The sequence below is a fragment of the Eleutherodactylus coqui genome, chromosome 9, assembly GCF_035609145.1.
Source record: "Eleutherodactylus coqui strain aEleCoq1 chromosome 9, aEleCoq1.hap1, whole genome shotgun sequence".
In the NCBI taxonomy this organism is placed as follows: domain Eukaryota; kingdom Metazoa; phylum Chordata; class Amphibia; order Anura; family Eleutherodactylidae; genus Eleutherodactylus; species Eleutherodactylus coqui.
The window spans coordinates 123,746,859-123,762,963 of NC_089845.1; the positions used below are offsets into that span (position 1 = coordinate 123,746,859).

The 16,105-nt window shown below is 48.4% G+C and overlaps 1 protein-coding gene across 1 annotated transcript in view; it reads right to left on the reverse strand.

The window, feature by feature from the left end:
• Positions 1-1,441: 1,441 nt before the first annotated feature.
• The window catches only part of ATP6V0D2 (ATPase H+ transporting V0 subunit d2), a 36,971-nt gene continuing 22,307 nt past the window's right edge, over positions 1,442-16,105 (reverse strand). Inside the window, exons 7-8 of the mRNA XM_066578451.1 lie at positions 15,013-15,090; positions 1,442-4,517 (exon numbers count right to left, since the gene is read on the reverse strand). Coding sequence (XP_066434548.1) covers positions 4,356-4,517; positions 15,013-15,090 — 240 coding nt within the window. The 3' untranslated portion in view covers positions 1,442-4,355. The remainder of the gene's footprint in view (positions 4,518-15,012; positions 15,091-16,105) is intronic.

The window sequence follows — 16,105 nt, forward strand, 5'->3', positions numbered from 1 at the left end:
TCATTCCCTAATGTAGCGGTCTGAGGGCTTGTTTTTTGAGTTGTATTTTTTAATGCTACTATTTAATGTAATTTAATGAAAAACTTCGAACAATTTCTAAGTGGAGTGAAATGGAAAAAACTGCAGTTCCGCCATCTTTGGTTGGGGTGTTTTAATGGCGTACACATTGTGGCAAAAATGACATTACAACTTTATTCTATGTCTCTGTACAGTTTTGACTATACCAAAGTTATATTGGTTTTTTTTTCTGTACTACTTAAAAAAAATTAAATATCTATGAAAAAATATTACATTTTGACAGCCATAAGTCTTTTATTTTTCCATTGACATAGTTGTGCCAGGACTCATTTCTGTGGGATGTCCTGTAGTTTCTATTATTACCATTTTGAAGTACATATGCCTTTTTTATCCCTTTGTGTATTTTTTTTTCTCTGGCGACGAGCATCATGCAGGATAAATAATGCAGTACTTTGATAGATCGGACCAAATATGTGTTTTTTGTCTTGATTTTTTTAATCATAAATATGGGAAAAAGGTAGGGGGAGTTAATCTTTTATTACCTTTTATTTTTTCTAAAAACATTTTAATCTAATTTTTGTTTAGTTCCCATAGGAGAGCTTGAACTTGCGAGCATTTGATTGCTCATAGACTATAATGCAATACCCTTGTATTGCATTATACTGCAATCTATAGGCAATCAGCCATGGAAGTCCTGGGGGTCTTAAGAAGCCCTCAGGCTGCATGGCAAATAAACAGCACCTATCTTGCGGGGGAGGGGGGGGGGGCATTTGGGATTTAAATGCCACTGTCAGAATTGACAGCAACATTTATAGGGTGAACAACATTCACCCTGATTACAGCTGTCGCGCTTCTGATCCTGCTCCATACAAATGACATACCCCTATGACGTCCAGGGGCATAAAGGGGTTAAATATGTCTAGAGATGTGAAGTCATTTTGTACGCCACCCAGCTACAAGAGTGAGACGGTGATAAATTTTTTTTTTTTTTTTTTAAGCTGCAAAAATCTCACAGCACTCAAACCCACTCGCTTTTTTAGACACTTTGAAAGTGGAACGAGAGGCATAAAATCTGTTCTTTTGTGGCGCAAATCAGTGATAAATCTGTCTAAAGTGATTTGTGCCAAACAAAAGCACAACTTATAACAGGTTTCTGGCACATGATCGGTAATAAATGTGCCCCCTAGTGCCTTCTCACTGCATCTACGCAGACCAGAGATCTAGCTCAGGTGCAGTAGGGAGGCACATAGGCCCACAGTTGTATATATTTATATTAACCCCTTACTTACAAATCTATTTTTTGGTTTAAGGACCAAGCCATTTTCATCATGTCATTGCATGTAACCCGCTGACATAGCCGTATGAGGGCTTGTTTTTTTTGGGTCGAGGTATATTTTTTTATAGCAGCACTCTGGGATACATATAGTGTGTTGTAAAACTTTATTACATTTTTCTGGGGAGGGCAGGGCTGAGTTGGAAAACTCCTCAGAAATCCTGCCATTGTTTTTGTCTTTTGTCTTCACAGCGTTTACCATTTAGTAAAAATAACATAATTCCTTTCTCATCTGATCAGAACGATTCCTGCGACACCAAGTTTATAACGATTTTATTTTTTACTACTTTTGCACAATAAAAACACATTTTTAATGAAAAACAATTGACTCTGAAAATGTTCTCTGGCATTTTATCCATTTAAAAAGGATTTTTGTGGGAAAAAATCCATATTTTTTAAAACTGGAGTTTTTTTGTCTTTAAATCATGGCCCATGTACACGGCTGTAGGTGTTTTATGTGCGCCCATCCGCACCATAAAAACGCCTGAACGGCAAAGGGTCCGGCACATATACACTGAGGCTGCAATGCCGTGGGATCTTGTGAGACATTACCCCTTCCATACCCCTCGCCGGCTCACATCTCTCCTCCCCTCAGGCCGTTTGCAATGGAAGGGGGCGGAACTTAGCTCCCGCCCTGTGTCCGCAGCCAGCAATGGAAGGAAGCAGAGCGGGTGGAGATTAGCTGTGCCCCTGCCCTCTCCCTTTGCAAACAGCTGCAAGGGGCAGAGAGGAGAAGAGAAGGGGGAGGGAGTTTAGCAGACATGCTGCTAAACTCCCTCCCACCTCCCTTCTCCGGTAGCTAGCATAGGCTCCCATAGGAATCTATGCAGCTGCCACTGCTGGTGTGAAAGCACCCCGATTGGGCGCTTTTATGCCGCGGAACTATGCCCCGGCGCAGTGAAGCATTGTAAGCCAATGCATCAGTGGGTCAGCGTATATCGGCCGGGCTTGAAAACCTGGACGATATCTGTCGTGTGAATAAGTCCTTAAACTGTATTTAACTTTTTTACGCAGTTTTTTTAGTCCCCCAAGGGGACTTGAAGATGCAATATTTTGATCACTAGGATAGTACACTGCATTACTTATGTAGTGCATTTTATTATGCCTATGACAGCAGCCTATCAGACTCTGCCGTAGGCCAAGTATAATAGGCTGAGTTACATGGCAGAGACGGAGGCCTTTTCTCAGGCTGCCATGGGAACCCATTGGTACCTTGCAATCACTCTGTGGTGTTCTGATGGGCAACAGAGGGCCCCCTGTCATCTGCTTACATGCTGTAGTTGCAATTGATTTTGGCACGTCAGGGGTTAAACTGTCATGGCAGTAGCCTGGCTGTCAGCAGTTAGCCAAGTTACTGCCTTAAATCGTTGTATGTGCAAACTTAAAGCACATTTGTGAGATCAGTAAAAAGGCAATTGGCCGTCACTAGAGGGTATATTTGTGTTTGTTTCTGATGTATTTTACTCCCAAATAGTATCTAGCCTGCGGAGGGAAACAATTATTGCACAGCAACTTTTAAAGGTATTTTGACAAGTGGGCGTGGTTTGCTGATTGGTAAGGATTTAGAGACAGTTATGAAATGTAACTTTTTAAAAAGTTGCAAAACTTGTTGCAATCTCACTCCAGTAGGTGGGTGGAATAAAAAGTGACTGCGGATCTCTAAGCATAGTTAAAGATGCGACGCATTCATCAACATTATGTAACAAATTTGTCCCAAATAACAGCAATATTGCCTCCAGCAAGGCTGGGCTCACACGGGGTGTAATTCCTGCAGAAATCTTGTGGAATGACCGCAGCACGGACCGCACGGAAATTCCACAAGATTTCCGGCACATTTTGAAGCGGCTTTGCCGCCTGTATTCTGTTGTGGCCATCTCTCCCCATAGAAGAGATAGGAGAGATGGTGGCAGCGGAAACGGCAATACAATTGACATGCTGCGGCTTTGAATTCTGCGCCCCAGTCCAGTTTCAGCGCTGCTTGCCGCAATTGAACAGCCGCAGCATGTGGATGAGATTTGCTGCTTTATCCCGGGATTAGAATTGCAGGCGGAATTTCTGTGCAGAAAGTCTGCATAGAAATTCTGTGGAAATTCTGCTCCGTGTGAACCCAGCCCTAGGGCTTATTCCGACGTACGTATATAGGCCGGGTTTTCACTCCCGGCCGATATACACTGTCTCTCTCTGCAGGCGGAGGGTGCGGCCTGAGCCGGGAGCAGTGCTCTGAGTTCCCGCCCCCTCTATGCCCCTTGCCACTATTTGCAATGAGAGGGGGTGGAACTTAGTCCCGCCTCCTCTCCGCCCCTACCATTGCAAACAGTGGGGAGGGGTGAAGAGTGAATGGGAGCTCAGTGCACTGCTCCCGGCCCACCTCCTCCCCCTGCAGAGAGGGACAGCGTATATCGACCGGGCGTGAAAACCCGGCCGATATACGCACGTCGCAGTCAAAACTGACTATTCCTTGGTGCATTTGAATATTGGAGGCAGAATGATGCGTGAATGATATGTTGTCTTTTGGACTTGACTGATAATGGGATAGCATCTGGCCAAACAAGGAGGCTGGGCTTCAAAAATTAAGAAAACAGCAAGAACTTTAAAAAAAAAAGGATGGATTAGTGAGTGGTGATCGCCTCTGACATCTGTACAATGCCGCACTCATTCAAAGTCACCTCTTTATGCAAATTGTATTAAAAGGGTGTTCCTGGCATTTACTATTGATGAGGTCATCAGTGTTTGATCGGCCGCGGTCTGCCGCTATCCTGTAGGCAGGGGGATAAATGTCTTAGTGGGAAAACACCTTTAAATGTCATAAATATTCCCTTCTTGCGTAATCTTATGAAGCATTGTACATGTTCCAAGTATTGGTTCAGGCTGCATAGCATGTATCCTCTATAATGTTACAGAAGCGTGAGCACATAGTTTGTCATCTTATGTAATTTTACACATACAGTCTCGATGGCCCGATACTACAACCCTCAGCATTATGGCTGTGCGGACAGCATCCAGTTTACAGAATAGGGATGTAGTTATTAATCTTAGTTCTGTGCCTCTGAGAGATGCATTCTGCGATCCACACGACATTGCGACATTCCTGCTCCTTTAACTTCACGTAGGCGTAAAAGACCCCGAAGTGGAACTGATTGTTAAATGCCAGCACGTTCATCTTCACCTGCAAACAAAGAACAAAACAAAGTAATTACCAGTTACAGCCGTAATTTGTGGGTTTGTTTTTTTTTTGGGGGGGGGGGGGGGGGGGGTTGCAGCCAATGTTTCACTATGGAGGCTTCCCTTGCGTTGCATTACACGAAATCGCAGTTTTCATGTGGTACGCTGCTACTTAAACAGTGGGAAGTATTATTGTGTTCCCTAAAATAAGCATTGAATGGCTCTGATTGGTTCATCAAGCGCTGTATTGATAGTCTGAGACACGGCGCTCTAGAACCAATCAGAGCCAGAGCTTCCTGAAGGTGGGATTTATGAACCCCCTAACCATGAAGTGGCGGCTGAAGACTGTAAACAAGTGCAGCAGAGCTTCGGGAGAAGTGTGGAGGAGCAGACAGCGCCTGTTAGGTAATGTATTGTTTTTTTTTGTTTTTTTTTAAATGCAGCTAGGACTTATTTTCGGGGTAGGGCCTACATTTCAAGCTACCACCCCCCACCCCACCCCCAAAAAAAAAAAAAAAATCACAGCAAAAGAGCGCTACAAAGTCGTGCAACAAAATCGTCATATCACCTTAGGAAATCACACAAAAATCGTGGGAGCACATTTACGATATCGTTGCAATTTTCTTGCAGCTATATCGCTTTCGCCCGTGTGAAAGAGGACTAAAGGAGCACTCCGGGGAGACTTTTCATAGTTTCTGTCATGTGCAATTGTCATAATAGTACATTGATTGCTTCATTCATGAATTCTCTGTTCTTGCCCCCATTGTCCGACATGAGTCTCGCTCTTACTAGCCATGCAGCTTCTGCTGTGTGGACTGGAAGCCGCAATGTGAGTCTCATAGGAGTAAGGATGGGCATCCATGGCTGGCCTTCGCTACATGCGACCCGTGCAGTCGCACATGCTGCTGGCCAGCAGCTTGTGGGGAGGGGGAAAAGCAACAGGCAGATGAAAGGTGGGGATGATCGGTCTGCTTAGGTTTGCCTAGCCATATAATCTTCTTCCTTCATACGGCATTGTCTTGAGGAGCAACATCTCATCCCCTCCTATGTTCCTGTAGTGTCCCAGAACATCATCCTGGTCCCCTCCATAAATGTCATACATGTTTGTCTTATGTTGATGCACTGTGCACACCTGTCTTGTTATTTCCAGTGTGAATGTTGCACAGCTGCGGTGCTTGAGAGGTTAATGTTTTAATAAAATCCAAAGCCTGCATTTGTCTCTCATGTCATGTGGTATGAGAGAAGGTATAAATAAGAGTGTATGAGTGGGAAAAGGGTCTTTATGTTCAACCTGTGTTCCATATTGGCTACCACTAGAGATGAGCGAGCACCAAAATGCTCAGGTGCTCGTTACTCGAGACAAACTTTTCGCGATGCTCGAGGGTTCCTTTCGAGTAACGAACCCCATTGAAGTCAATGGGCGACCCGAGCATTTTTGTATATCGCCGATGCTCGCTAAGGTTTTCATTTGTGAACATCTGGGCAATTCAAGAAAGTGATAGGAACGACACAGAAACGGATAGGGCAGGCGAGGGGCTACATGTTGGGCTGCATCTCAAGTTCCCAGGTCCCACTATTAAGCCACAATAGCGGCAAGAGTGGGCCCCCCCCTCCCAACAACTTTGACTTCTGAAAAGCCCTCATTAGCAATGCATACCTTAGCTAAGCACCATACTACCTCCAACAAAGCACAATCACTGCCTGCATGACACTCCGCTGCCACTTCTCCTGGGTTACATGCTGCCCCCCCCCCCCCCCCCGCACAACCCAGTGTCCACAGCGCACACCAAAGTGTCCCTGCGCAGCCTTCAGCTGCCCTCATGCCACGCCACACTCATGTCTATTTATAAGTGCATCTGCCAGAGGAAAAGCAGGCACACACTGCAGAGGGTTGGCACGGCTAGGCAGCGACCCTCTCTAAAAGGGGCGGGGCGATAGTCCACAATGCTGTACAGAAGCAATGAGAAATCCAATCCTGTGCCCCCTCCATCTGGAGCTGCACACGTGGGCATAGCAATGGGGAACCTATGTGCCACACACTATTCATTCTGTCAAGGTGTCTGCATGCCCCAGTCAGACTGCGGTTTTTTATAAATAGTCACAGGCAGGTACAAATCCGCAATGGGAATTCCGTGTGCACCCACAGCATGGGTGGCTCCCTGCAACCCACCGGCTGTACATAAATGTATCCCATTGCAGTGCCCATCACAGCTGAGGTAACGTCCGATTAAATGCAGGTGGGCTTCGGCCCACACTGCATGCCCCAGTCAAACTGGGGTTCTTTAGAAGTGGACACATGCAGTTACAACTCCCTGTGGACCGGCAGCATGGGTGGGTGCCAGGAAGCCACCGACGGTACATAAATATATCCCATTGCAGTGCCCAACACAGCTGAGGTAATGTCGTGCTTAATGCAGGTGGGCTTCGGCCCACACTGCATGCCCCAGTCAGACTGGGGTTCTTTAGAAGTAGACACATGCAGTTACAACTCCCTGTGGACCCACGGCATGGGTGGCTCCCTGGAACCCACCGGCGGTACATAAATATATCTCATTGCAATGCCCAACACAGCTGATGTAACGTCAGCTGTAATGCAGGTGGGCTAAAAATTCATTTGATTACACTGTAGGCGAGGGCCCCCAAAAATTGGTGTACCAACAGTACTAATGTACCTGAGAAAAATTGCCCATGCCCAACCAAGTGGGCAGGTGAAACCCATTAATCGCTTTGGTTAATGTGGCTTAATTGGTAACTAGGCCTGATTCAGGTGAAAGTTTCAACGCTTTAATGAGCATTGAAACGTATAAAAATTGTTTACAAAAATTATATGACTGAGCCTTGTGGGCCTAAGAAAAATTGCCTGTTCGGCGTGATTACGTGAGGTTTCAGGAGGAGGAGCAGGAGGAGGAGGAGGAATATTGTACACAGAGTGATGAAGCAAAAAGGTCCCCGTTTTTGATGGGGATAGAGAACGATGCTTTCATCCGCCGGTGCAGCCTACGTATTGCTTAGGTATCGCTGCTGTCCGCTGGTGGAGAAGAGAAGTCTGGGGAAATCCAGGCTTTGTTCATCTTGATGAGTGTAAGCCTGTCGGCACTTTCGGTTGACAGGCGGGTAGGCTTATCTGTGATGATTCCCCCAGCCGCACTAAACACCCTCTCTGACAAGACGCTAGCCGCAGGACAAGCAAGCACCTCCAGGGTATACAGCGTGAGTTCAGGCCACGTGTCCAGCTTCGACACCCAGTAGTTGTAGGGGGCAGAGGCGTCACGGAGGACGGTCGTGCGATCGGCTACGTACTCCCTCACCATCCTTTTACAGTGCTCCCGCCGACTCAGCCTTCACTGGGGAGCGGTGACACAGTCTTGCTGGGGAGCCATAAAGCTGTCCAGGGCCTTAGAGAGTGTTCCCCTGCCTGTGCTGTACATGCTGCCTGATCTCCGCGCCTCCCCTGCTACCTGGCCCTCGGAACTGCGCCTTCGGCCACTAGCGCTGTCGGATGGGAATTTTACCATCAGTTTGTCCGCCAGGGTCCTGTGGTATAGCATCACTCTCGAACCCCTTTCCTCTTCGGGTATGAGAGTGGAAAGGTTCTCCTTATACCGTGGGTCAAGCAGTGTGTACACCCAGTAATCCGTAGTGGCCAGAATGCGTGTAACGCGAGGGTCACGAGAAAGGCATCCTAACATGAAGTCAGCCATGTGTGCCAGGGTACCTGTACGCAACACATGGCTGTCCTCACTAGGAAGATCACTTTCAGGATCCTCCTCCTCCTCCTCAGGCCATACACGCTGAAAGGATGACAGGCAAGCAGCATGTGTACCCTCAGCAGTGGGCCAAGCTGTCTCTTCCCCCTCCTCCTCATCCTCCTCATGCTCCTCCTCCTCAACGCGCTGAGATATAGACAGGAGGGTGCTCTGACTATCCAGCAACATATTGTCTTCCCCCGGCTCTGTTTCCGAGCGCAAAGCGTCTGCCTTTATGCATTGCAGGGAACTTCTCCAGAGGCATAGCAGAGGAATGGTGACACTAATGATTGCAGCATCGCCGCTCACCATCTGGGTAGACTCCTCAAAGTTTCCAAGGACCTGGCAGATGTCTGCCAACCATGCCCACTCTTCTGTAAAGAATTGAGGAGGCTGACTCCCACTGCGCCGCCCATGTTGGAGTTGGTATTCCACTATAGCTCTACGCTGCTCATAGAGCCTGGCCAACATGTGGAGCGTAGAGTTCCACTGTGTGGGCACGTTGCACAGCAGTCGGTGCACTGGCAGATTAAACCGATGTTGCAGGGTGCGCAGGGTGGCAGCGTCCGTGTGGGACTTGCGGAAATGTGCGCAGAGCCGGCGCACCTTTCCGAGCTGGTCTGTCAAGCGTGGGTAGCTTTTCAGAAAGCGCTGAACCACCAAATTAAAGACATGGGCCAGGCATGGCACGTGCATGAGGCTGCCGAGCTGCAGAGCCGCCACCAGGTTACGGCCGTTGTCACACACGACTATGCCCGGTTGGAGGCTCAGCGGCGCAAGCCAGCGGTCGGTCTGCTCTGTCAGAACCTGCAGCAGTTCGTGGGCCGTGTGCCTCTTCTCTCCTAAGCTGAGTAGTTTCAGCACGGCCTGCTGACGCTTGCCCACCGCTGTGCTGCCACGCCGCGCGACACCGACTGCTGGCGACGTGCTGCTGCTGCTGACACATCTTGATTGCGAGACAGAGGTTGCGTAGGAGGAGGAGGAGGGTGGTTTAGTGGAGGAAGCATACACCGCCGCAGATACCAGCACCGAGCTGGGGCCCGCAATTCGGGGGGTGGGTAGGACGTGAGCGGTCCCAGGCTCTGACTCTGTCCCAGCCTCCACTAAATTCACCCAATGTGCCGTCAGGGAGATATAGTGGCCCTGCTCGCCTGTGCTTGTCCACGTGTCCATTGTTAAGTGGACCTTGGCAGTAACCGCGTTGGTGAGGGCGCGTACAATGTTGCGGGAGACGTGGTCGTGCAGGGCTGGGACAGCACATCGGGAAAAGTAGTGGCGACTGGGAACTGAGTAGCGCAGGGCCGCCGCCGCCATCATGTTTTTGAAAGACTCTGTTTCCACAACCCTATACGGCAGCATCTCCAGGCTGATAAATTTGGCAATGTGCACGTTTAACGCTTGAGTGTGCGGGTGCATGGCGGCGTACTTGCGCTTGCGCTCAAACACTTGCGCTAGCGACGGCTGGACGGTGCGCTGACAGACATTGGTGGATGGGGCCGAGGACAGCGGAGGTGAGGGTGTGGGTGCAGGCCAGGAGACGGTAGTGCCTCTGTCCTCAGAGGGGGGTTGGATCTCAGTGGCAGGTTGGGGCACAGGGGGAGAGGCAGTGGTGCAAACCGGAGGCGGTGAACGGCCTTCGTCCCACCTTGTGGGGTGCTTGGCCATCATATGTCTGCGCATGCTGGTGGTGATGAGGCTGGTGGTGGTGGCTCCCCGGCTGATCTTGGCGCGACAAAGGTTGCACACCACTGTTCGTCGGTCGTCTGCACTCTCAGTGAAAAACTGCCAGACCTTTGAGCACCTCGGCCTCTGCAGGGTGGCATGGCGCGAGGGGGCGCTTTGGGAAACAGTTGGTGGGTTATTCGGTCTGGCCCTGCCTCTACCCCTGGACACCGCACTGCCTCTTGCAACCTGCCCTGCTGCTGCCCTTGCCTCCCCCTCTGAAGACCTGTCCTCAGTAGGCGTAGCAAACCAGGTGGGGTCAGTCACCTCATTGTCCTGCTGCTCTTCCTCCGAATCCTCTGTGCGCTCCTCCCTCGGACTTACTGCCCTTACTACTACCTCACTGATAGACAACTGTGTCTCATCGTCATCGTCCTCCTCACCCACTGAAAGGTCTTGAGACAGTTGCCGGAAGTCCCCAGCCTCATCCCCCGGACCCCGGGAACTTTCCAATGGTTGGGCATCAGTCACGATAAACTCCTCTGGTGGGAGAGGAACCACTGCTGCCCAATCTGAGCAGGGGCCCGAGAACAGTTCCTGGGAGTCTGCCCGCTCCTCAGAATGTGTCATTGTAATGGAGTGAGGAGGCTGGGAGGAAGGAGGAGCAGCAGCCAGAGGATTCTGAGTTGCAGTAGTGGACGGCGCAGAACTGTGGGTGGACGATAGATTGCTGGATGCACTTTCTGCCATCCACGACAGGACCTGCTCACACTGCTCATTTTCTAATAAAGGTCTACCGCGTGGACCCATTAATTGTGCGATGAATGTGAGGACGCCAGAAACATGCCTCTCTCCTAATCCTGCAGCAGTCGGCTGCGATACACCTGGATCAGGAGCTCGGCCTGTGCCCACACCCTGACTTGGGCCTCCACGTCCTCGGCCGCGTCCACGTCCTCTAGGCCTACCCCTACCCCTCAGCATGCTGTATTACCAGTAATGCAGAAACAGAACACTGTAATTAAATGTGCCGCTTATTGGCCTGTGGTTGGAGGCTGACTTCGCTTACGGAACGCCAGGAAATAATTTTGCGCAAGCCTGCTGTAACACTTAGCTGGCTGCGTATGAATTTGGAGGACTACTACACCCAGCAGAGACCCAGAACACTGAGGACAGTCACAGGCAGCCCAAATAGATTTTTTTCCCCAAATGTTTTTGCAAAGGCCCACTGCCTATATTCAATCAATATGTCTTCTGTCCCTGCCTAACCACCACTTCTGGCCCTGCAGTATTACTGCAGGGCGCAATGCTCTGTATACCAAAAAAAAAAAAAGTGCAACACTGCAAAAAGCAGCCTCCCCAGTACTGCACACGGTTAGATGTGGCCCTAAGAAGGACCGTTGGGGTTCTTGAAGCCTAAAATACTCCTAACACTCTCCCTATAGCAGCTCCACCAAGACAGCACTTTCCCTCCTCTATGTCAGAACAAATCTGTGGCGAGCCGCGGGAGGGGCCGATTTTTATACTCGGGTAACACCTGATCTCGCCAGCCACTCACTGTAGGGGGGTGGTATAGGGCTTGAACGTCGCAGGGGGAAGTTGTAATGCCTTCCCTGTCTTTCTATTGGCCAGATAAGCGCGCTAACGTCTCAGAGATGAAAGTGAAAGTAACCCGAACATCGCGTGGTACTCGTCACGAGTAACGAGCATCTCGAACACGCTAATACTCGAACGAGTATCAAGCTCGGACGAGTACGTTCGCTCATCTCTACCTACCACCTAACACAGAGTCACATAAAGGCACTTTCAGCCTTCTTGTGGTGAAGATGGAGGAGGAAGAGAGATTTCCCAGGCTGAATGTGGGATGTAAGTGGAGTGAGCCCCCGAGAGAGAGAGCAATTGTAAGTAACTCCTTCTTCTCAAGGCTTGTGAGAGCCATGTGGAGGTACTGTGTTTTGAAGACTATCTTCTTTACCTGCACTGTGAAGTCTATAAGTGAACTGCCTTGTAATAATTGTTCAAATTTTCAAGTAAAGTTTACCGGGCTCTATCCGTTCTTAGGACCCGTGGTACTAAGAAACTGTCTGAGACTGTATTTATTCTCTGCCGAGGGTCATGCCGGTGTGTGAAGGAACGGTGGCGTCACCCGTGACAACTACAACCCCCATTAGACTGTGTGATTATCATTCGCTATCCTTGGGGTGTCTTCAGTGAGCTGCAGTGATACACTGGCCTTGGCTGCGTGTTATCCCTCCGAGAAGGAGTTTGGTAAGTGCTGCCATGACAAGCCATCACTCTACCCTCCCAGCTCCCCACGTATGTCAGTCGTCCGGGGTCTCAGTATAGGACGCTGCATTCCAAGATGCCGCTATCAGTCCATCAGCGCCCCTGCAACACAATTGCTTTGTTCTGCTACTGTATTTGTTATGAGCTTGGTTCTGGTATTGTAACTATATACTGAGGTTGGTTTATGCTGTATTTATGTTATGAATTTAGTTCTAGTGCTGTACTTATGTACTGAGCTTGGTTCTGGTACAGTATTTATTCATTGAGCTATTCTGGCATAGGTATGCTGACATCTAGCTGCCTTCTGCTCAGATACATGTGCAAATATGTCTGCGTGAAGTCGGCCTAAGGGCTCCCACCTACTGGCGATATTTTCTCCACTGCGATGCGATTCTAAAGTTAAACTCTCTCATCGCAGTGAAAGAAAAAAAATCGGCATCATGCCGACAAATCGCCAGCCTTTTCAATGGGGCCAGCGGCAGCAGCGCTAGCCCCATTGAAAAGAGATGGAGAATGCCGGGGACTTCTGCCACAGCTGTCACAGCTGTGACAGCTGTCGCAGGAGTTTCCCTCATCTCCGCGGGGACCGCGGGGATGAAGGAATCCTCTGCCACAGCTGTCACAGCTGTCACAGCTGTGGCAGAAGTCCCCGGCATTCTATTCCATTGCTTTCAATGGGATCGGGACTGCTGCCGATCCCATTGAAAGCACTGCTTTCTGCAAGCCATGCGGAATGATTATCGGGGAAGGGCTTGAAATATAAGCCCTTCCCTGATAATCTGCCAAAAGTGTGAAAAAAAAAATCATACTCACTTCTCCTGCGCTCAGCCGCGTCCTCCTGCTGGCTCCCCGGCACTGCTATGAAGCTCTTTCAGCAGTCGGGGATTTAAAAAATCTCCACCTCCTGAAAGAGCTGTGCAGATTCATGAATAGCTAAGGGCTATGTGTGATTGGCTGAGCGCTCAGCCAATAACTAAGCAGTAGCTGCTATTGGCTGAATCCTCAGCCAGTCTGCACAGCTCTTTCAGGAGGCGGGGATTTTTAAATCCCCGACTGCTGAAAGAGCTTCATAGCAGTGCCGGGGAGCCAGCAGGAGGACGCGGCTGAGCGCAGGAGAGGTGAGTATGACTTTTTAAAAAAAAATTTCACACTTTTGGCAGATTATCAGGGAAGGGCTTATATTTCAAGCCCTTCCCCGATAATCATTCCGCGGGGCTTGGCTGAAACCATTGATTTCAATGGGATTGGCAGCAGTGCCAATCCCATTGAAAGCAATAGAATAGAATGCTGCGGACTTCTGCCACAGCTGTGACAGCTGTGGCAGAAGTCCGCGGCATTCTCACTATGCTTTCAATGGGGCTAGCGCTGCTGTTGCTAGCCCTATTGAAAGCACTTGCGATATGCCGGTTCTATACCGGCCTCTTTCTTGCGCTGCGATGCGAGATTTTTCTCGTGCTGTCGCAGCGCAAGAAAGAAATTATCGCCAGTGGGTGGGAGCCCTTAGGCAGCCCTCACATATACAGCACAAGTCATGTGGAGGAGATATCAAAAATCTCCTTGACATGGAGTGGAAAACTTCCATAATGAATCTGCAGCAGTTTTAAAAAACACAGCGGATTCTAAATTCACAGTGTGTCTATTTATATGGCCAATTTATGCTGCGGATTTCAATCATTAAAATACAAGGGTTAAAATCCGCCAGAACTGCTACAAAAACCATGGCAAAATCTGCATCATTTAGGAGCAGATATCGCCACTCCAGTTTTGCAGCGTATTTGCTGTGGGTTTTTCGCTGTGGAAGAACCGCAGCAGATATGCGCTATGTGTAGGAAGCCTTAACCGCCCCCTTAAAGGCAATTCTTTTAATGGCGACATGTAAGAGGTTAAATGTTTGGAACCAGAGGTCTCTCTGCCATTAGTGCAGGAATCCGTCTGTCAGTAGGCATCCACGTCCCCGCTGTTCCCTACAGGGGGCTCTCATGCTGGCCTTAAAATAGATTGCCGTTAAAAAGAAAAAGAAGATCATTGGTGACTATCATAGAAACGTATGGATGGTCACTGAGGGGTTAAATAAAAGTGGGTAAAAACCTCTTTAACCCCTTAATAAGGGTTATTCTGAGACACTTTTTACCCAAATTTGCTCCGCCTGCTGTACCGACATAGATTAAGATATACTCCCCTGCATTGCTCCCATTCCTCCAATGCCCTATCACCGCTTGTCCTCACTTCCCGCTGCAGAGCAATGATGCCTCGACGCAAGGGATGCGTAACCGCTCTAGCTATAGTAAGCCACTGATTGGCTGCACTGTTTACATGGCCCTGGCGTCAGTGATGGAAGACCGGCAGGAGACCGGGCACCAGAGGAATGGGAGCAGCGGGGAAGGTGGGTGTTGTCTCACTGCCTTCTCACTGTCATCATTTTTGTCCCATTTACATATATATATGAGGGTTTATTTTATTATTTAATAGTCCTATTTTGGGGTACATATTTCCCCTGGATGCCATATTTAACTGTCAGCTCGGTGGTCAGACATGACATAAGGAACCTCTTCCTTTTGCTTTGATCACTTAGATGGCCCGATCACTTAGGATTCAAGTTATGTCCAATCTGTGGCCGTGGTAGGCTACTTGTCCATAACTGCGCGGACCCAAAAGGCGCATCATTACTATGCCATACATTTACTGGGATAGTCCATAAGAGCAGGCTTCCAGCACCGTACATGTATGACCTGTGTTTCCACAGGAGATGAGCCGGATATAAACAAGATGTCAAGTCAGTTCATTAATTACGATTTTATCACTTCATACCTCATGTTCAAAAAACTTGTCTTCTAATGTCTTCTCTCCAGTTCCACTTCCAGCTCCTTCAAACAATGCTCGGTACTCCTGCAAAAGACAGGCCGGAATGTATTCGGACAGACTACAGTATTGTTTTTTGTTAAGAACTGATCAGCGCTGGATCCAGGGGGAGGAGGGGCGTAAACTTTGCTTTAGACTTCTGCTAACTTTTTGAAGTCTTTCTGGTTTTCCATAGAAATACAAAAACAACAGTTTTTAAAGGGTTTTCGCTAAAGGGTTTACCTATCCTGAGAAGGGAGGTCCAGTGTCCCCTTTTTGTTTGATTAATGGGGCTTGTTACCATCTCCATTATTAACCCCCCCTTATATCTTCTGCACCCAATAGTTAATAATCATGTCTGCAGGAATCTTCTACTTATCCAAGCTCTATTTAACCGGGGTTTAGTGACGATTACTGTTGATCTTAACCATGAAGAATCCCACCTAAATTAAACATTCGGATGGCCGAGATTGCACTATTACTATTACTTTTCTCATATTTTATGTCAGGTAGCAATGATATTGAAATTAAACTAATATTTTTATAGATTCTGATTCACCTGTAAATCCTCTTATGTATGGTGTGGCTTGGGTTGAATTTGAAACAGCTCACACCTTCCGCAGACGGGATTAGAGCTAGCTAGCTCTAATGGCAGCTGTTTGACAGCTGACATGTGCTGCCACTCCTGACTGCAGCATGACAGCTGTCAACCAGAGGGGAGGTACTCCCCTACGATTCACTATCAGATCCCCATAAAACAATTGTAGAATAGTGATGGTTAGTCCTGGGCCCAGTGAAAACTTCCAAGGCTGCCATGTATTTAAACCTATTAAGCCATGCCTGTGGCAGTTCTGAATAGGTGAATGTTAAAAATACAATATGCTGCAATACTGAAGTATTGCAATACATTGTAGAAGTAATCAAATGATCACAACTTCAAGTCCCCTGGGGGAACTATAAAAAAAAAATTGTACAATGAAGTCAAATTCATTTTTTGAAAATTAAAAAATGTTAAAAATTAGAGATGAGCGAACCTACTCGGCCACGCCCCTTTTCCACCCAA